This window comes from Halichoeres trimaculatus, unplaced genomic scaffold, assembly GCF_033239565.1.
Source record: "Halichoeres trimaculatus isolate MK-OKI-2021-1 unplaced genomic scaffold, fHalTri1.1 fHalTri1_scaffold_11, whole genome shotgun sequence".
NCBI classification, from domain to species: Eukaryota; Metazoa; Chordata; class Actinopteri; order Labriformes; family Labridae; genus Halichoeres; species Halichoeres trimaculatus.
Window position 1 is genome coordinate 14,164,568 of NW_027437189.1, and position 22,187 is coordinate 14,186,754.

The window sequence follows — 22,187 nt, forward strand, 5'->3', positions numbered from 1 at the left end:
CTTCCATCCGCCTTATGTTGTCTCCCAACGATCCACACCCACCCTCCCACACCAATTCACCCTTATCCTCTTTACAAGGTCTTATAGGGACAGAGACGTTGATGTGCAGCTACGGGCGTAATTTATATTCTTTGTAAATTGTCTGTGATTTTTTCATTGAGATAAGTGCGAGGGGAACATCTGTTTTGTGCTGGAGGGCAGCGGGCCGGGGCCGGAGTTCTATGGCAGACACTGGCAGTATAGATAGAGGGAACGAGGGGAGGCATACGATCTGTCTCCCTTCCCTGAATTACTACTCCAGGGCCGCAGCTAGCCTCTCATCATTATGGCTGTATTTAGTGGAGCATGCTGGGTGAACAAACAATGCGCTCCATCTGGACAGCCATGAAGATCTATAGTTTGATGGGAAAAACTTTTTATTGTCACTGTTTTGTCTATAGTAATGGTAGTCAAACCAGTACCATCAGTCTTGTTGGTTTCATTTATTGGTGTCACACTTGTGATGGTGGTGTCAAGTATCAGAATTTGCCTCTGGTATAGGTATCAGGTTTCAGTAACAACACTGATGTCAGAACAAGTGTACTGTTATCAGTCTCTAATACTGGTACAAAGTATGAAAATCAGCACTATACTGGTATCAAGTATCAGTATTGGCCTGTGATATTTACATTGAGTTATAGTACTATAGAGTACTGGTACAGGGATCAAGTATCAGGTTGACACCAAATATTTGTGTCAAGCATCAGTATGGGCGCTGATATTTGTATACAGTAGGGATGGGTACCTTTCACATTTGAAACATTATGGTACCGATGCCCGGTACCTGGCAATTGGTACCAGTACTCAACGGTACCAATTTTCAGTACTTTTTTGTGTTTATGTGGTAAAAATGTGTACAATAAGATATTAAAAAAAAATTCAATTTAACAAATGTATTCTTCAGTATATAACCTTGCAATGCTGTGTTCATGTCCAGCGTGGAAAATCGCCTTCTCTTCCACTCCTTCACAGTCACAAGGATGCATTTAGGTACCTAAACATGGTGCGTTTTGGTTTTATGTGAGCCGGTACCAGGTACTTTTTACAGAATTCGGTCGGTACCTATTAAAGTACCTAATTTGGTACCCATCCCTAGTATACAGTGTCAGTATCAACCTCTGATGTTATAATCAATGATAGATGTCTACCTCTTATATTGGTATCATGTGTCAGCAATGGTACTGATATTGGCATCAAGTGCCAGCTTGGCACTTGATGCCAAGCTGGCACTTGACTCCTGATATTTGGAGTAAGTATCAGTATGGGCTTATATATTGGTATACAGTATCAGTATCAACCTCTGGTGTCATATTCAAGTATAGGTATCAGCCTCTGACATGGATATCAAGTTTTGGTATCAGCACTGATTTTGGTGTGTAGTATTAATACTGGGCTCTGATGTCAGAGACAAGTATTGTTATCACTCTTTGCCATTGGTGCCAAGTTTGAATATCTCCCCTGAAATGGGTATCAAGTGTCAGTATTGACATCTGATGTCAGTATAAAGTATCAATATTGGCCTCTGATGTCATGAGCAAGTATTGGTTTCAGCCTATCATAAGAGTAAAGAGTATTTCAATCAGTGCTTAATATCAGTATAAAGTACTGAAATGAGCCTACAAGATCATCAAGTATAATTTTTTGCCTAAAGTGTAGTATCAGGTATCAAGTTTGTTTTTGTTAGTCAATTTCAAATCTAGTCAACAACCACCTGTCCCACAAAAATGAAGTTTTCAGGTAATTCTGTTATTAAAAATAATGATCGATGTGGAACTAGAAATCCAGTTTGTCAAGCTAGCAAAAAGTAAACAAGGAAAGTTTTCCACGCGTAATTATTTCTTATTTGTTGTTGTTGTGGAATTTAACAATGAGGGGTAGTCATTATCAGCTAATATTCATGTCTTGGTATTTGTCTGAGTCTAAGAGAGGTGAAATGGTGTTAGATCACCTCTCCCTTATGACGGTGAAAACTTAGCAGACAGACATTACAGAGGAAAGAGACCAACATTTTACAGAGACAGAAAGGATGATGGGATGTGATTTAAAAGATGCTGCGTAACTTGTTCCAGCTGACTGACCCGCCACAGTGCCCCTCACTACCTTAATTACCATATCTAATTAAGGATTCAGGGCTGAGAGCTGAGGCTGCTCAGGATGAGAGTAGTAAGAAGTGCGGGCAGCTACGGTGACCAGGCGACGAGGCCTCATTGACAGTCAAAGAGCTACGCGACCCGGCGGCGTCTCGACATACGAACACTAGCGGGGGAGTTGGAGGGCTTTAGAGCAGCGCAGACAATGAATCTCAATCCTGAGGCCGTGGCAGATTTACATTTAAAGTAGTTTTAGCGAACGCCCCACTTCCTGATGCATTCTTTGGCAGGGGCTGAAGGGAACGGCTTATCTGCGAGTCATCAATTGCACGTGATGCGTCTAGATAGGAGCTCCTGACGCAGCGGCGGCACCTTTCCTCTCACACTCAAACATGATGTGCCATCTAATAGAGCGCTGTTGCTTGAAGTATAATTACATTACACCTCTGCTCACTGTCAACACCTCTCGATATGTGTGTGTGCTCACTCGTACACATATTTTTCAACATGTGCGACCTATGTTTTACCTGTGATTGACAGAAGCAGTAATGACCAGCATCAGTGTGTTATTGATGTTCTGTCACTCTTCTCACCATTAATGTTGTCCCAAGATGGAGCAACAGGGTGACCAGAAACTTGGGGTCTGTGCCCAAGTGCATGATGCATGTGTGTACACAAACACACGTGCTCTGGGGCATATTTGTGCTCATTTTAACTTAATGGGGTTAGTGTGTGCAGGTGTGTGTGTGTGTGAGTGTGTAGATGTGTTTGGAGGAAAAGGAGGTGTGAGTGTGGTTGTTGACACAGTAGGGTAAAGGCTGTGATGGCTGAAGGCTCTGATGGGTAATTGAGAACAGCAGGTGTTTCCTCCCTCCTGAGCCACTTCAGGCCCCAACCAGCTCACCCTCCGATCTTCAAAGCCTCTTAGGCAAACTCCTCCTCTCCTCTCCTTCCCTCTCTCCTCTCCTTTCTCCTTTCCTCCTGGCTGCTCTGCCAGTTGAGTTTGCTGAGGAGGAAAACAGCATGTATGGTATTAATCAAACCCAGGGCATCATAGGGAATTGGACAGAGAGAGGAAGAGGTGGAGGGAGGCTAGGGCCGAGCTATTACTGCTACACCGGTGCACCGAGTCAGACATATTTCATTCCATTTAACTCTATTGACACAAAAACACCCTGTCACACCAAAGTGTTGCTGTTAAAAGCAGGAAAACAACAATTATATTGTTGTAAACGTACTTGTTTTACACTTGGTATGGCTGAGTAGTCTGGTAATCCAATAACAGCTTATATTAAAGGTATAGTGTTAGGAAAATACTGCGTCTTTGTTTTGGGAAATGTATGAATGGTGGGAAGTTGCCAAAAACCTGCCACAATAGGCTGTTCTGTTCTGTGTAAATATATTGGTTGTTAAAATCAGGGCACTCTAAAAAGAACAATCCCTGTGTTTATTTTAGGTTTTTCTGATGATTCACCAGTTTGGTGGTTTCTCTCCACTGATCCCTGCTGGAACAGGAACAACTCTCACACTCACACAGATTCATCGCTCTCTCTTTCTCTGTCTGTCTATTTTAGCCTCCTCTACTTTGGATTTCTTCCTCTCTTGGTGTCGATTGGCCCCTTGCACAGTCAAGCTGAGCCTCTGAGCAATATTTTGCCTGTATGCGCTCTAGGCCTCCCCCCTGCTCAGGCTTTGTTGTCACGCTGAACACGTCACCAGCCTCATAAACCCCCCCACCACCACCCTCCCTTGACTTCTTCAAATGAACAAATCTGATTGAGCGAATGCCATTACCTGGGTAAATGAATGATTCCTAAAGGACTGGACAAGGCCTAACACCACCCTGAGGGTAAAGCTTATTATCGCTGCAAACTCCAAAGAGGAGAGAAAGCGGCTGTGGAGCTTGTGCGCACTTTGTCAGAGGGCCTGTATTTCCATATTAATCTGCCACATTTAGGCATCTGAGACAGAGGGCCTCCTGTCACGCTTCTTTGATAACAGAGTAGTTAGCTTTTTCCCCCTCATGTATAAATATGTATAATTCTGATAAGATTAATTGAAGCGCCTAAGTATACAGTGGAAGAAAATGAGTGTGAGAGAGGGAGACAGCGGGAGGGAGAGGAGACATTACATTGCCAAAGCATGCGTTTTCCACAGGCCTCTGCCTTAGCCCTACTCCAGGGTGCCTCGGCTCTCTCCTCTGAGCCCAAAGCGCCTTGAATTGAAAATAGCATCTACCTAACAGTCTCTCAAAAATAGCTGAGCGAATAAGTTTTTGCGCCGAGCCGATAAATACGCCGTGGAGCCTCTGACACCGACGCCTCACCCCAATTTCCAGTGCTCCGGAGGAGATCAGATAGCCCCGTGTCATTTGATTTTCTGCCTTATCTCATCCGCGCCCATCTTTTTGTCTCAAGCAGAGCCACATTTTAAGAAGTACGCACTCCTTGTATCTTTTGAAGGACAAAACCGGGAATGATATCGAAACAAATAATAGGATCACACTGTTAGAGAGGGAAATTTCGGCGTGTTTTTGATTGAAACCGAGTGCTGATGCAGGCATGTCAAATGAGAGTCCTTCAAGTGACATCTAGGATGCAAATCTGAAGAAGTGCATGTTGAGATTGCAGCAATCTGCAAAGTTGTTAGTGCATGAGTGCCATTTATGATCATGCCGCCACGATCGGTGACATTACGGATGCTGTAAACTTGAACACAATTTATACTTCTCACGGCAGTTCCACTTTTCAAACTGACCAATAAAAATGTCTCTTAAATGGTTGTTTTCTGCAAAGTATGCTGAGTATTCAACAAGAGCAGACAGCAGGAGAGAAGGCGGTGTGGGAGAGTGGAGGTGAGAGATCCTGAGACAGCTGAAACAAGAGGGAGAGAAGAAGGCAGGAGAGGAGTCAGAGTGAGGGAGGAGACAAAGCGTTCCCTGGTGCGCTGCTCAAGTTGACTGACGGCAAGAAGAGAGAGGAAAGGAGGAGGGGAGGGAGAAAGGGAGATCAGGAAGGAGTGTGCACGTCGGTGTGTGAGTGGCGTCTCTCATTAGAAGGTGCTGTCAGGGGCCACAGAGGGGGGACTGCTGGGACCCCCACCTCCCTACTTTCTCCTCCCTCTACACTGGCCCCTGAGATCCCGGCCGGGAAAATGATTGATGAGTGATACCAAGATAAACACGCAGCCGGGCCCCAAAAGGCAGCCCTGCAAAATGATGCATGCAGCGTTAAAAATAAACCTTGTGAAAAAAAATTACAACAAACACGAAACAATGCAAAACAATTGTTTTTTTCCTTTTGCTCACAGATCAACTCCTGCTTTTGTTCTTGGGCTTTGATGAGAGTTTTCCTAGTTTTGTGTATTTCCAGATTTGTGTGCATGTGAGTGCTGAGCACACGGCTAACAAGGCTCACCAGCTGACTGGATGGTTTTAACCCAACCCCCAACCCCCCATCCCATCCCCACCCAACAGTCACACCACCTCCACAGCAGCATCGGCAGGCAGCTTTCCCACACGTTGGCTGTGAGGCGACAAACACTGACGCAAACCTGTATTCATTTGGGAGGGCTCCAAATCATCACAGCTGCATGAACTCTGTGTGTATGAGTGCTTGTGTGTGTGTATCTGTGTGTTTGTACAAAAAGTGATGTACACTGTGGCATATGTATGGATTCATACTGATGATGTGCAGCCATCCAACAATACTCACACACATACAAAACTATTTTCAAGTACCCTCTAATTGTGGAGCACGTCATAAATGTTTGATGCCACACTTTCTGTTAATGTTTAAAACTGAGCGCCAAATGCCTCTCTTACAAATCGAAGTGGAAAGGCAGATTATCATCAAATAGTTACATTATATCATTATGAGCCTACAGGCTGTGGTCTGGTGGAATGAAAATGAATTATGAATAGAGTGTGAGGGAGGATCTTCTTTACCCCCCCAAGGGACCTCCGACACCACAACTCATTTAAGTTGGATGAATGAGAGATAAGGAAGGAAGCCCCTCCCTCTGCTTGCCTTACACACTGGCCTTCATGTAATTCGCTCAGTGAGAAGTGTCACTTAAGCCGCGCACACTTCCCCGTGTAGAAATGTATGCTGAAGGGTACTTTGTTCATTGTCAGACTGTGCATACCAATGCTGAAAAACACCATAAAGAAGTCTTGTCATCCTAGTCACTGGTGCATTTCCCGCCTGCTGCACACTTGTGTCGGGCCTCTTTGTACATCTTTAAATTGAGTCCCCAAGCTGTGCTGCAACTTTGCCTAAAAAGTCTTCTAATCTTATCTCATTTTAACTCTTTTTTTTCCTTCCCTTTTCCTCTCCCTCTCCCTCTCTCCTCCTGTGCTGTCTCTGTGGATCCAGGCCACAGAATGGGTCGATGATATTGTACAACAGGAAGAAGGTGAAGTACAGAAAAGATGGCTACTGCTGGAAGAAGAGGAAAGATGGGAAGACCACACGGGAGGATCACATGAAGCTGAAAGTACAGGGAGTTGAGGTCAGTGCAACAGACAGGGTTGGGGTGGGTACACGGCTGAGGAGAGTGCCAACCTTTACCCTGACACAGACAAACACGGGTCTACAGTGAGCTCTCCCCTGGCTGTAATGGAGACAGTCACATGCTGCAGTCGGCCCTATGTCTCCAAGGAGCCTTACCAAGAAACAATGCGGCACAACAATAGTTTTCCCTGGGAAGCCAGTGGAGTGGAACCGATTGTTTGTACCTTATTAAGGCTCTGGATGTTGCCTTTGCTCCAGAGAGCCTACATTAATCTTGCTGGCTCACAGCAGTGCTGAGGAGCTAGCGTTCCCTCACCTCGCTCCAAGTCGCTCCGCATACCGGCCGCTGCCATAAAAGACCCGGTTGTATCCGTGCTTGACTTACCCAGGTTCCAACTCACTCGATCTAAGGTGCTGCCATACAGTGGTGACACCATGGCTGATGTTTTAGCAGCCCTCAATGTCACACCAGGCAAATTCCAGCCCAGACTTCTTCACTTGCATTGCTTTCAGCTGTTCTAAAGTTTGGGCCCGTCTTTTTTTACACATGAGTTGAGATGGAGTACAGGTACAGATGTGATGGTAGGAGAATTTCGCCTCCCTTTTGTGAGTGTGCACATGTACACACGGCCACACACCTCAGGGAGCGGTGCTGTGAGTCTGTGTCACACAGTGTGACAAAGACAAAGCTCAGGCATTCTCCCAACAGGGGCCGTGCACTCTGTTTGTACTCCTGCAGATATTTGTCACTCCAAGAAAATGGCCTCTTCCTTCGCTCAGCCAGCTCAGTGTCATCTCTGCTTCTGCAGAGACCTGATAACCTGTTGGGACTCTGCACATCCATCCTTTGGACTTTTACATACTTTTCCAGGTTTTGACTGTCTAGGGTTTACAAAAGGTTAAGTCTGACAACTTTTACTGGTGCAGTGGGATCACTCATCATGGAAATTATGAATCTTATCCAGTTTTTTATTTACTGTAGCTGTGCATGTTTATCTCCCTTAAAACTCTAGAAAAGGCTTCATTTCATTCCATTTAATTTCAGTAAAGTTTAACTTTTTTATACCAGGCTGTATTTATTTTATCAATGTTTACATTTATATTTGCCTTTGCATTGCAATGTTGGAGAGGTGCCTCGACTTTAAACATGAAAGAAAAATGTTGGGGCACTGTTTAAACAATCCAAATTGCATGGTCTACAGCAGTGATTCTTGACTGGTGTGTCAGGATCCAAAAGTGGGTTGCTGATAAGTACCAAGTGAAAAAAAATCTTGTGCTTTTACTTTGATGGGAGTTTTTCTTTTTTTTTTTTTCAAAACTATTTACACCTCTTAACAGTGGGTGGTGATAATGCCCTGTAATAATAGTTAAGCTTTCACAAAATAAAAGACAACATGCTAAGTATCTATTCATGTGCTAGTAGAGCAAGGCAAAACACTAGAACCCTACTGTCTTTGTGAGACAAGGATTTTCCTAACACTGAAGACAATGCATGTTTTTTTATTGGCATTTCTGTTTTATCTCAGGTTCAAACTGCAACATCATGTCATAAAATGAATTTGAGGAGATCATTTTCCCAGATTACAGTCACAGCTTTCACCAAAAAGTGCATAACTCAAGGTAAATTTGGGGTTGTCTAAACATACTTCTCTAAGTGGTGCAGAATCTGGGTGTTACATGAGGCACAGGGTGCAAAGAGGTTGGATTTAGTATCATAGATTCTTCAAAGTTGCTATTTTGGGCATTACATGAATCAAACCAATGTGGCTCTCCCCTGTCTTTCCCTTTAAGTGTCAGGTGCACCTGCAGGCAGATGTGTTGCCATTTACAGATCAGATTTCAGCCTTTCTACCTAAATTTAACTCCCCTCTTTCCATGTGCCCCACGCATGCAGTAAAACACACGAGTCACAGTATGATTCATCCATGGATTGATGTTCTATCTATTGAATGAATCCCTCTGCACAGCAGAAACCATCAGGGACTTTCCAGATTGACAGATTGTATACATTTACCAACCAAGCAAAGCAGCATAACTTCATTAACTATTTAAAAGTCAGGACATCTTGACAGTATTGGACACGATCTACCGATAACTCTGACAGGTAGGCTATAAATCTTTATTTTCTTGTTTTTTTGCTGCTAGATCACATAACTGGACTTTGTATTTTGTGTGTTTGTGTCGGATTTCATGTGTGTTTAATACAGCACACATAAGATGATGGATAATTTGGTTATGTGAGGAACTAAAGATGACCCCATGTTCTGGTATTCCTAGATCAGGGAAACTGTTTTGGTCCATGGTCTGGAAAGTATATGTCAATGTACCAAAATGTTTAGAGTCAGGCTTATAACTACTGTTTTCAGAGAGGGATTGGGGTTTGATTTTATCTGTCTGGTCTGGTGCAAAAGAAAAAAAAACTATAATTTCTGTCTCTTTTTTTAAACTGCAGATGTCAATTGGATTTAAATAAAAGAATGCAGTTCTGTGAGTTGACAGCAGTATGGTAGTCTTCTAAGCTGATGGACAAATCGCAAACTTATACAAAGAATATGAAGACAAAGAAACAGAAGTGCGGCTGGTATTGATCAAAAGAAGAGGTGATTGTATGAATGAAAAGTGTATTTAGGAATGAAAAACTGCAGCTGTCCTTCTAAAACCTCAGATCATTCCTTTGAGTATGATCAAAGGTTTTTTTTTTTTTTTTTTACTCACTGTTTCAAGTAGTATGGTGAGATAAGTTGTGAGTGTAACTAAGGTTTTGAGATAAGTTTCCTCTTATTGACAGTTCCTCTTACACTAGCCACGGTTACATGGGGGGGTTTTCGTCTTTCCAAATGGAATCTTTCCGAATGACTTTTCTGAAAACAATAGTATACATAGAAAGGAATATTCCTATCTCTGGTCTACATCCGCCGCTGTAATCAAACAGAATAGTCAATGGGGCATGTGCAGAAAAACGTAAACATCACAAGATTTATCAAAGCTGGAGGACGACAGTTTGTTTATCACGGTGTTGCAATACTCCGTATTGCGAGTTTGTCGTCAGTCCAGTCTTGAAATTATGTTCATTTCTTTAAAAGTTTGGATCAAAAACAAACTTTCCAGCAGTCCAGTGCTGACGGCTCGCCGCCATTTATAAAGTTGAGGAACATCTCTTGTTGCGTCTTACGTCATATCTGAGCATGCACTGAAAGAACATACTCTGACAACTTTCTGTTAAAGTGGATACATGATACCTCAATCGGTTTGGGGAAAGGAATATTCCACCCCTGCGAAACCGATTAAATGTCCATTCGGATTGGCACTTTTCTTCCGGAATGAGGTGTATACAAAGGTTAAATTCTTTCCGTTTGAGCAAATAAACTGAATGCAAGTGGAATATTTGGGTCCATGTGTACGTGGCTACTGCCACACACAGCTATTTTGGTGACATTTTGACCCATCTTCATCTCAACAGAGGTTGCAATACCATTGTTTTTGGATACCCCCACTCCCATAAATAAGTCAAGATTGCATCATGACTGACCTCTAACTTCTGGCCTGAAGTTATCCCTCCCAACGCTTGGGACACTCAGGTACTGTATGGCAGGAGCGTAAATTGGCTCAGCTCTCTGACACATGGCTGGAACCACAGAACTTCTATAAGTAGTTGTTTCTCCAAAGCCAGCTCCAAACAATAACAAGAGAAATACTGTTTGTTTGAAGCAAAGCATCCATTGACAATGTCCCTACATCTGTCGTCCTTTCCAAGACCTGCAACATTATCAAGGCCATGTTCTGCTCACAGAGAACTGTACCGTAAGCTGCTGTCCTATTTTCCAGCATCAATGCTGGTCAATGCTCCAGAAATGAAGCCGTTTTTATTTAGCGCTACTCTCTGAACAGGCACAGCCACTGAATCACAGCTACTTCTTTTGTCCGGTATTCTTCTGTGGTCTTGTACCTGTCACAATGGACGTGGAGAAACACGCTGTTATGGGATATAAAAATACCCAGACCTCTGTGACCAACAGTCCCAGCTTTTTAAGAATAACATTTTCTAAAGAAGACATTTCCTGGCAAGCAAGCGCTGAAGAGATTTGCTGTTGAGGTGAGGAACTATAACAAAAAAATCCATAAAAGATTCTTGAATCCAGGGCAGCACCAAAGATTGAATTCATCCGTGACACATTGTGCTGTGTGTACTGTGTGGTCCTGTTGACTTGCCAGGATGCTTCCGAGTGTGCTCGGGGCATCAAGTGACGCACTTTATATGATGCACTGATGCACCATGGTGGCGGTTTGAATTTCAGCCAATGTGAAGCAGAAGCAACACATGCTGGAAACAGCATGGGGGCAAATTTCAGGATTATATAAGCATTGTTATTTAAATCTCACTCAACTCTTTAAATGAGTTTCATGCTGAGTAGAGTGTGTCACAAAGATAGATGTACAAGATTGTTAAGTTTTTATTGGGGTTACCTTAGCTTTTGTGTGTGTTGAAACCACTGTAGCAAGTCTACCAGAGCTCATGAGCCAGTGCAAAATGTGAAGATTAGCTTAGTGAAGAAAGGGAACACAAGAAGTGCCTGAATCAAGGCTGCAAGGCAACATGGAAGCTCACAGAAAACAGACAATAGCTGCTGTTTCATGCAACGTATTTGACACTAATACATTGCCATGTTTCCAAGAGTGCTAGTTCTCGCAGCCTCGGTAGGCCTGAGTCATGTCCTTCGAAGATTTCAACTCCTTAAGACTGACAGGGAGAGGTGATCCATTACAGCTGTAACCAGCCTATGATGGGATCTATGGCCCATCCCGCACAGTCGTGTTTACTGAACGCACATAAAAAAGACTTGAGCTCGTCCTTCTGTTGAGTGAAAGTAAAAGACCTCAGGAGGGGATGGAGAGCTATCTATTTCTGCTTACTACTCTATTTAGAAAGAGGAAAGAAAGATCCATTTGAATACATAATTTATATCATAGCTTCAAACTCTTGGCTTGACATAACTTGTGCATAATCTGTCTTGTTTTACAACAGATTCTTTACATCACTCATGCTGTGCCTTCACTGCTCCGATTCCCCAGCCATCCAGTGCTTAATAGGGGTTCTGTGGTTATTACATGGGCAAGGTTTAGTGTGCAGAAAGGACAAGTGTTATGGGTGGTTTCAGGCTAGTGATGTTCCATGGCTCCGGGGAGGGTGAGGCCGTGAGTCCTGGAGCGAGGGGCCTTCAGGGGCCTGCGCGAAGCAGCCTAGCGTGGCAGGAGTAGATGTCAGCGTGTGCTGCTGCTGTCCTGTCTGCTCCGCAGTGCTGGCTCAGCAGCCCGTGTAAACTGAGGCTCTACTCCTTTCTCCCTCCCTCTACCTTTTCTCTTTGTGTGTCTTTTCTCCCCAAGTCTTTCATCTCTCAGTCCTTTAATTCTAAATATTTCATTGTCCTGCCCTGCGCTCACCTCCTCTTCTTCATTCTGCCCTTTTCCCCTCCTCCTCGTCTACCGTCCAAGACCACAGTCCAGACGGACAGAACCTTGAGTTGGGCGGTAATGCTCCCTGTTCCCTAAAATTGGAGCGCAGGGCATGTTGCGGCATTAGCGCTTAACAGGCCGTGAAATAGCAGCCTGCCTTCCTGACGTCTCCCCCATCACTCCAGGTGAGCTGGCCAGACGGCTGGATAAATGAGCAGGCAGCACCCCCAGCAACCAGCGTGCTTTTGGGGCACCCAGAGAAGAGATGTCCATCAATGATTATCTCACACACCCCGCTCTCACTGAGCTCGAGTTGTACACCAGTTCCTGTTTAAGCTGAACTTCCTCGGGGATCCTTGCAACCACTCTGGAAGAAGACAAGTGGCTGTCCATCAGTCTGGATCCTTTCTGTTTTGATTGGCTTCATTCTCACGCTGGGTGATGTCATCTCCACTCAGCTGTGGGTCTCACAGTGTGCATACAGCTCTAGCATCCCCTGGCTTCCTGCTGAGAAATAGCAGAGCCCCCAAACACATCTGCCTTGACAAACTCCAACTGATCTCCGTTCTGCTTCTTGTCAAGCGCTTACCCCAAAGTTACCACCACTCCTTATCTGATTAGCTGTTAATGTCTGCTCAGCCCCCCATCTCCTCTACCCCTCCACCCCTCTATCCCCTCTCCCCATTATTCCTAAGCTTTAATAAACTCCCTCAAACGCGGATCGATTTTCTCTTAAGTGAAGGTGGCAGTGCCTCTGACTTATTTCATTACCACAGGCTAATTATACCGATTGAAATGAGCTTCTCTTCTTAAGGTGTGCTGTGCTGCTCTGCGCCCCCTCGCTCCCTCCCACTTTAATGCCAATACAGTTCTCAACCTATTCCCCAAGTCCCGTTCAAGCCTCAGCTCCACCCCGCCATCCCTTCACTCGGCCCTCTCACCCTCCACCTCCTAAATAATCAGCTGGAGCGTCCTTAGGTCCCGTAACTTGTCATTTCATGTTGGATCCACCCTAATGTGTGATTTCAACTGTGCAACTGTGCAATGAAGGAAGGTAATGGAGCATGCTGGTGGCTCAATCGCCTCTGTTCATTGATAATAATGAAGACAAATGTCAAAACATTAGTTGCTAATGTTGTAATGGAGTGGATGCTAGCGGATGCACGCTGGATGCTACACTGCATTGGCTTTCAATATCACATGACCTTCAACATTTAACTCCTTATTTCACAAGCAGCGTGATCCTTCCTTTAACAGCAAATTAAACATTTAAGTTTGTGCCCATTAAAGCTTAAATTTAATGACTTTCTTAATGCATGGCTCCATTTTTTTTACTTAATACATGAAAAAAATGAACATTTACAGCTGCATGGAGCACGCTGAGGGTTGCATTTAGATGATAGATTTAAACCAGCAACAAATCTGTGAGATGAAGTTGCTGTGGGTGGTTGTATGTGTATTCAGCAGCAGGAGTAGCACTGATTTACAGATGCAGCGGCTGATATCACCAGATTGTGCGGCCAGATGTGAGAGGGCACTAAACAAACCCCTGTTTCAGCGAGGAGGTGACACTGTGCATGCTTTCCCTGCTGCCCCTGCTCCAAGCCAACTGTGAAATTAAGATCAGATTACTGATACAGACAGTGCCCAAAAGCTAGAAAAAAAAGTTTCTATTTCCCATTTTCATTCAAACTTAAAGGCTTGTCTCGTAGACAACAGTCAGCTGCCTGCACGGTAAAGACAGTAAATCGATTTCTGCTTCTATTGTCTTCACTCTTCTCCTGAAGCCTGCTTTGTTATTCAATATTTTTTTCCTTTGCCTTGGAGCTTGCACAGCTAGCTCTTCCTCTCTGAATTACCTGAGTGTGTGGAGGAGTTAACACCAATCTGTGAGTGATATTTTAAAGAACAGTTGCCATGGTTATGACTCTTCTGCTTGCACATACGGTAGAGTATAGTCAATGAGTGGCTCCATGGGAACACAGATATACAAGTCTTGACATTAATTCATGCCTAGAAATATTAGCTATAAAGTGAGGGAAATGTTCTAGAAATCAAAGAGGATGCAAATAACTTTTCCTGAAGTCCTGCAACAGAAATGTTCAATCTGCTGCCATATACATGCAGAGGGAGGCCACAGATCCATTCTACCTAATGTGCGATATGTTTTGTTCCAGTATGGCAGATTAAAGCGGTGATCCCTCCCCAGTATAGTGGCTTAATGGAGGTTGTTATGTTGTTATTAGTGATGGAACCAAAGCCTCCCCACATGGACGCCTTTCCAGCAGCACTGGGAGCGTCCACCCTAACCATGGTTTTCCTTTAAGACCGCAGTAATTAGTTTTCCTCTCTTTACTTCTCACAATCGGCAAATCACTCAGCAGCAGTTAAGCCCCTCAGTCGGCCTTTAATGCTGACCTCGCTATCACCATTTCCATCCAGGATCCAGATTTCAGGGGCTAATTTTTGAAAAGGGTGTTGTAGGGTGGGAACGTGTATCAAAAAGTGGAGCATAATCGACAGCTTTCCGTAATTTAATTCACCGCATGTCGCCACATGTTGAAGTGTTGTCAAGCTGGGGGGCCTCCGCGGGGCGCTCCGTCTTTATTGTGACGGGGAATGAGGAAATATCCCCGAGAACATGACCTGAGAGGGATTTTAATTTCTTGCAAAACTTGAGTTTGACTTCAATTTAGAGGCTGCTTTTATGAAGGATCCCACTGCAGCTCCCACCTAGCTCCAGGGTTTGGTGAGAAAGTGAAAACTTTCCAGCAGCTAAACACACATTCTTCTTCTCCTGTGGTAAAAACCAATTCAGTGAAATAATGTAGCACAGTAAAACAAGGGAGGGAAGAAGACTAAAAGCCATAGAAGTGTTTACATTCTTTAGGGGCATTTGGCAGAAAAACCTCTCGAGACAGAAGCAGGGATGCTTCCCAGTCTTTGCATGTCACTCATTATCCTTATTAGCTGTGTTGGTGCACCAAATCAAGTGATTTTTGCTGGTGTTTGATGTATGATGCCTCCATGGGAGAAGAAGAGCAGAAGCAGCACCAAATATTCAAAGTAGGGGCAAGAGGTTTGTACAAAGGGTGAAGAAAACAGAGCACTGCAGGCAGCAAGCAGGCTTTCTGTGGCTGAATATTTTACTTTAAGTGTGCGAATTCTTCTTTTGTTTAGTCTCGTGAGCAAAACTCAAGATCCCTGTGCAACACAGGGCCAGAGTTTTATGTTAATGGGCAACTTTCGCCAAGGCTTCTGCCGCCTATGAGTTCTCAGATCCATGCATGAGCACTCCTTGGAGATTCATTCTGCGCAGAAAACCCCAGCGCCGAGTGATGGAGTGTGCGGTTTTCTGTGCTAAAAGGCTCACTCCGGTCTAGACCTCGAACCATCAGTTGATTCAGTTGAATCTGAAGGTAGGAGTTCAAAGGAGAGTGAGTCGTTTCTGCAGCGGTCTGACTCTCACCTCCCTGATGTCAGGGTGCAAGTTCTTTGCAAAAATCTCTGTTTAATGATCTAAAACCATCTTTTGGCTGGTTTTCACATTTCGTGGGATTTTCTGTCTACAGGCCAGGACCATAGGGTCAACAGAGGTCTGAGTATCGAGCAGAATCAAAGAGTGGTGTTCTTTCCTGAAAGACCTGCAAAATGTATAATAAAGATCGATAGAAATATCTTGGATGTGTCTTCAGGATACTACTGAACCTGCAAGCTTCCTTTTCTTTGCATCCTTCTTTATCTTCACTTCCCTCCATCTTTTTCCTGCCTTTGAATCAGCAGCTTGCACTAATAGTTTCAGTTAATATGAGGCAGCAGAAGTCAGACCCCTAAGTCAAGCAGAGCAGTTTTCCTGGGATGCTATAAAAGCTGGGTAGGAGCATTTCTTTCCCTGCTGGCTCCAGAACACTCGGCTCCTTTAATATCCTTCAGATAGAGAGGTGTTTAGGATACTTGAATACACAGAGGGACTGGAGCTTTGAGGAGGTATCATCCGGTGACATTACCTCCTCTTTACTCAAAAAGGGAGTACAGCTGGCTCCACAATCCCGCTGCAGGTTTTCCGCCTCATCTGCAAAAATGTTTGTGTATTGACGTTTGCAGAAAGATGAATTTGTTATTCTCAAAACGCCTTCCACATCGGCTACCTTTATCTTTCTTCCTTTTTTCATTTGCTTGGCTATTTATTCTGCCGGCTACTGCATGCTACATGGCCCATGTTTTATTAACCAGCAACACAGTGGTTTAGATGTAATTTGCTGCTGTGTTACATTTAATAACTGCAAAATCAAAATGTAGCATTGCTCCAGCATTCACTCTTCAAAGGAGGTATAATGAGTGGAGCCGCAAAGTTCAAAGAGAATGGTTAAGTGTTTGTATAGAATTATACAGGGCGAGCAACTGTGCTCTCCTCAGAGTGTTATTGAAAGGTTTGATATTTAACATGAAAGCGTGCTAAAGAGGAGTTTAACACGGGAAACAGGTTTAACCCTTCTGCTTAGGGCGCCAGAGGGATGCAGTTAAAAGTGTCCTTATTAATTTCCTCCAAGATAATTCTGTGTCCCAGCTGTCCAAACCTGTCCCTCTAACAGTCTTTGTTCTGTGCTCAAGTCCGAGTCACGCCTGAGTCACGAGTCAAGTCCCTACTTTCAGTGTTATTGTATATAATAGGACAAACTATTGACTGTCTAACCCCCAACTGACTGTGTGAGACCTTCTGGACGTGTGGAAAACTCAGTTTTTTTCTTTAACATGACTGATCCTGCTCACATGTCTACAGACCTTAATCAAAAAAGAAAATTACAGTGCTGTGCATCTTGTTTTGATGCAAACCATTTCCTCTCTTAAAGGGAGAAATGCAGTTATTGTTTTTTGCTGTGGTGGGATCAGTGCAGACGTTGAATAAACATTAAAAAATAATAGCACCCCTCAAAAAAAAAAAAACCTTTCATCAACAAAGATCTTAGACTCAGTTACTGACTCACTTTAGTTGCTTAATTCTGGTTTATATTTTCCGCATTGATGTTGGGCCCATACAGTCATGTGCCCTACAGTCACTCTGCAATGCTCCTGTGGGCAGTGAGGTCTCTCTCTGATAGGCTGATTGCCTGTTTACAGTCCCACCACATTTTCTGTTTGCTTTTTCATAGTGACTCGAAGTGTGTTATGTTAAATTGGAACTGAAACATGATGCTGTTGATAATATCTGTAACTCTGCTTTACGGCAGATGTGAGTCTGACTTACAGTCAATGTAACTTTGATTGATAGCTCGTGTAAGTCCAATTCATTGCTTCAGTTTAATGCATGGTTACATTTGGGAGGAAGCGCACATCAGGTTTCTAAAAAGGGAAGTGCAGACCTTGGGCTTCAGTTACTGTGTTGATTGCTGTTTAAAAAATGGACAACAAAAAGTTAATTTCCAATTTTAATGACCCTAGTTTTATGAATTACAGTTAAGTCTCTGTATAACTTTTTGACTGAAACCCTCAAAGAACTTAACCACAAAAAAGGCATGAAGCCCCTTGAATAAAAAACATTCTTTTCACATCAAAAGAAAACAACCAACGTACTTGTAGTTGTCAGATCACATTGAAATGTTTTAACCCGTTTTGCTTACCCTGAAAACTGCTTGAAGTTTTTTAACTTCACCTTTCATATTTTAACGTATTTGATTAATTCTCAATCTGTGCCATTCAGTTACCTGCAGTTAACATCAGTTACATGTCACATCTAGAGCAGCATCACTTCAAAACACTATATGAAAGGCACAAAAGTTGGTGAGATGGCTGCGACTGAATACTGTCTGAGTGCCTCGTACAGTCAGGCTCATGGCTACAAACAGCCAGTCTGAGACAGTCAGTGAAATACCTGTCAGTAAGGCAGCTCCTGTATGTGACTCTATGTGTCTATAATTGAGTAATATAATAAGAAATGCTGCACACAGCATTTTTTTTTCATAAAATATGTTCTTGCTGTTACTGCTTTAATAATGCAAATGTCCCTGTTGTAGTAATATAAAGTGATTTTTTTTTTTTTTTTTATCTTGGCTTAAAAACTACTCAACATTTATTAGACTGGCCGATGCATATTTATGTATCTTACATTTATATACTTAAATCATACACTGGAATATAATATCTCATCATGGTTAAAGTGGAGAGTGTAGTAAAAGAGGATAAATGGTTTTATGTATGTGTATGTATGTGTGCATACCCTGGCCACCTCTACCTATGTCATTGCCCTCATTGTTCCACTCCAGTCTAAAAGTGTGGACGCGCCCCTGCACAGAGGCACATAGTAACACCATGTAATGAAACTAACAGCGTTCAGGTTTGTTCAACAAAAGCTGGAGGGAAACAAAATCGTCTGTTGATGTATAAAGAATGAGATGAATCATAGCCAAACCATAACTTCTGTCCCAAAGAGACAGCGAAATAAAATAGAATAGAATAGAATAGAATAGAATAGAATAGAATAGAATAGAACTTTATTGTCATTGTACCAAGTACAATGAAATTGAAGTCACAGCAGCAATCAAGAAAAGAAAAGTAAGAAAGTGTATAGAAAGTGCATAGAAAGTGCAAAAAAGTCAATTTGAAAAAAGATGCTGACAGCTTGTCCATCATTGTCCAGTCAGCCAGCCTCCACCTCCACAGAGTCCAGGACTGAGCTTCTCCAGTCATGCTCCATCTCAGTCTCATGGATCCTGTCTGCTCAAAGCAGGTGAAGCTCTTCCAACATGGTGTTGGTGTCTGATGTTAGCTACGTTAGCCATGTCTGTGAATAGCATGATGCAACTCTGCCCTCTGGTATTCCCTCTGTAGCTGGGTTAGCACAGCTAGCTCGTCCATCTTATTGGAGATAGATCTTGTGTTCCCAATAACGATGGATGGAAGGACAGGTCGATGTCGTCACTTCTTAGCTCACACCTGAGAACCAGCACGTCATCCTCACCTCCTTCTCCTCACCTTGTGGAAAGACATCAGGCCTTACACTAGTTAGCATTGACATGCTACTGAGTTCACATGTAAACAATGCAGCCATGGTTACATGTAGGATCTCCAGACAAACACAGGAGAAAAAGTAGTAAAAATATCACTGAAGCCACAAAAAGTTTGGTGTCCATGATCAACAAATGAGCCATTCAAAGTAATGATCCACTCCAAATACAAAGATTATGAAAAAGAGACAAAAAAAATTACAATAAACAGACAAAGAAGAAAGAGCTGCTGCAAAAGGCAGCCATAGCCAACAGGGCGGCGCCTAGCAACTAAAAAGGTGACTCCTGTAGGTGCGAGAGGAGGATTAGTGCGCAAGTGAATTCACAGCTCAAGCACCATCAGCATTTTAGTCTTAGAAAAAAGATCAGAAAGAAGTTGTAGGGTGTATTCACACCTGTGGCCCAATTTGCTCTGATTCAGTTGTTACTTGGTTCATTTGTGTTAACACAGCAAAAGTCTCTTGGGGTCCAAACCAAAGTTGTAAACAAATGCCTTGTGCAATCAAATTTTTCTATCACTGGTCAGGAATCTTACCTGGAAAGTGGGTAAAGTCTTTGGAAGCAAACATATAACTTGTGGCACCCCTTTTTGTATTCATGATTGGCAGTCCTTCTTTGAATCTGCATGAATGAACCGGTCTTACGCTAAAAACTAACTAGAACAATGTTACAATCTGCAGCAATAACGTCTGTTTCTCACCTTTGGAGTCAAATGAAGTCAAAGCTCAGATTCTGGTCCTGGTCCTCAGTGCTTGAGTTGAACTCAAGTCCAAGTACCCAACACTGGTTTGTAATGCTTTTCACATTGTCTTTTGTTCCATCCCTAGCTGATACAGCAGCGTTGACTTTGTTCTTTTCACAGTAATCCAAATAGATGTTCTCTTTCTGTGACCTGTTCACCTCATGCATCTTTGTTCCTCGCCTTTTCTTCAATTTCTGTTGATTTTCAACGCTGCTTCTTTTTTTGTTTTTCCGAGTTTTTTTTTTTTTTTAATTTGCAGTTGTCCTTTTTTTATGATTTTTTTTTTATTCTGCTGGAATGAAAAGCAGTTTCAGACATTTGTGGATTGCGACCGCACATTTCACTGTTGAGACAGAGTGAATCATTTTTTTAAGCCCAAGGGAGTGCTAAGCTTGTTCTGCATTGTGTGTCGTCACTGGTCCCCCTGTTGATGTCACTGTCACTAAATAATGATGCATGCATGTAGACAGATGCACATGCCCGCGTACACACCCACACACATTTGTTTGGTTTCCCTGACTGAATCTCAAGGGAAAACGTCAGGCTGGTGTATGTATGCATGCAGCACTGAATTCTCCCACTCAGTGTACACACAAGCAGACAAACAGTGAAACCTTCATTTCTTAAATGGAGCCTGAAAATTGTGTTAAAAATCCCCTACGTGATAGATGAAAATGGGGGAGATAAAAATGAATCAAAAAGACTGTAGAGTGTGGAAAATAAAAGACTGATGAAAGGGAGAGGAGGGAGCAAGAGAGGCTTAGAAGGTGGATGGATGGTGAGGGAGAGGGATGGTGGGAGAGTGGGGAGTGGGGGGGAGTGTTGAGCAGAGAGGAGAGAGAAAGCCAGAATGAACGATATATAGCCCCTGGCAAACAGAAAACAATTGTTACACTGCCTCCCATAACCCACTTCAACCTTAAACAGCAGATTTTTTTCACTCAATTAATTTCTACACATTGGAGCAGGGGCCTTGGCTGAAGCCGGGCTTTTATGTGCTCCTGCTGCTGCAAGGCCTACACACATCTCTCTCCCTCTTTCTCTCTGTATCTAGCTTACCTTTTTGGTGCACGCTCTGCATGGGAATGGACCAGCTCACCCTGAATGAACAGGGTAATATGGCCTGTTAGGAAATAAAAGTAGCACAGGTACAAACAACTGATGAAACCTATCTTGTGACTTTTAGACAGAAAAAGAAATGTGTTGTACAGTTTTCTCTGTTTTTACTCAGGGCAGTCTTGTAGGTTTTCATGCAAATTCTTAAATATAGTGACTGCACTTCAGAATTTAGATTTTTTTGCTCTGTCTTGTTCGTCATTACATGACAACCTTATAGAGAGTAAGACATCTGAAGTCACCTTTAACGATGCAACCTGGACCCTCGTACCATCCTCAGATTTGCAGTCTCACTGAGCAAGATGAAATATTTTGATTAACTGTGATGTTGAATTTGAAGACATTACTTTCCTGTCAAATAAAAAGCTCCAAAGTCAAGATTTTTTCTTCAAAAAATTGCATTAATTATTATTTTTTGCCAGCTTTGAAGGCAGACTTGAAGAAAAAGCCAACATCAATCTTGAGCAGAAATGAGCAGAAGTGAAAGCATTTTCTGTGAATCTTTTTATTAAGTCTGGCCCACACTAAAAGGTTTTAAATCCTCAGAAATGTCAAGAAAGTGAAAGACCCCACATGAGAAGACGATAGAGTAATGGCAGGTTTTATAGTTTTTTTTGGTTGATAGTTTGGGGACAGCCAACACATTCCACCACACACTAAGAGACTCCCTACACCAACAAGAAGAGCATCTTCTCGCTTAAATGGAAATCTCACAAAGTCTCTTGCATTCATTCATGACTTTAGGGTAAACTGACATGGCAGCACATGGGATGTCTGTGTGGCTAAATCTATGGTGGTTTAAACTTTTGTGATGATCAAACACTTCCAGTGTCTGTGAAATAGTCTGTGAGTCATTCTGTGCGTTGTCATGTAAATTGTCTTGTGCTCTGGCCTTATGACTATAGATGAAATGTAGCCAGCTGCTATTTCCGGCATGTGGTTATTGACACTTTCTGCTGAATTGCATTGTCTTAATTAAATCAGCTAAACTAGCTTAAATACAGTCAACAACCATCTTACACGCCATTATCTGCCCAGTCAACTTGTGGCATGATGGACATGTTTGTGTGCTTCTTTCTGTAGTCAGTGATTGGCTATCATGACATTCCATTGGGTACCTGCTCGGCTGTCCTTAAGGACCCCAACAAAGCAGACTTTCTGATCGTTAATATTGAACATGTTTAATATTTCAAATCAGTGCAACCATGGTGATCTTCCAAGCAGGTCAGGGGAG

The 22,187-nt window shown here is 42.9% G+C and overlaps 1 protein-coding gene across 9 annotated transcripts in view; it reads left to right on the forward strand.

The window, feature by feature from the left end:
* The window catches only part of camta1a (calmodulin binding transcription activator 1a), a 352,944-nt gene that overhangs the window by 200,240 nt on the left and 130,517 nt on the right, over window positions 1-22,187 (forward strand). For all 9 annotated transcript variants that reach the window (XM_074680714.1, XM_074680709.1, XM_074680710.1 and 6 more), the window contains one exon: window positions 6,506-6,641. In XM_074680714.1, the coding sequence (XP_074536815.1) occupies window positions 6,506-6,641 (136 nt within the window). The remainder of the gene's footprint in view (window positions 1-6,505; window positions 6,642-22,187) is intronic.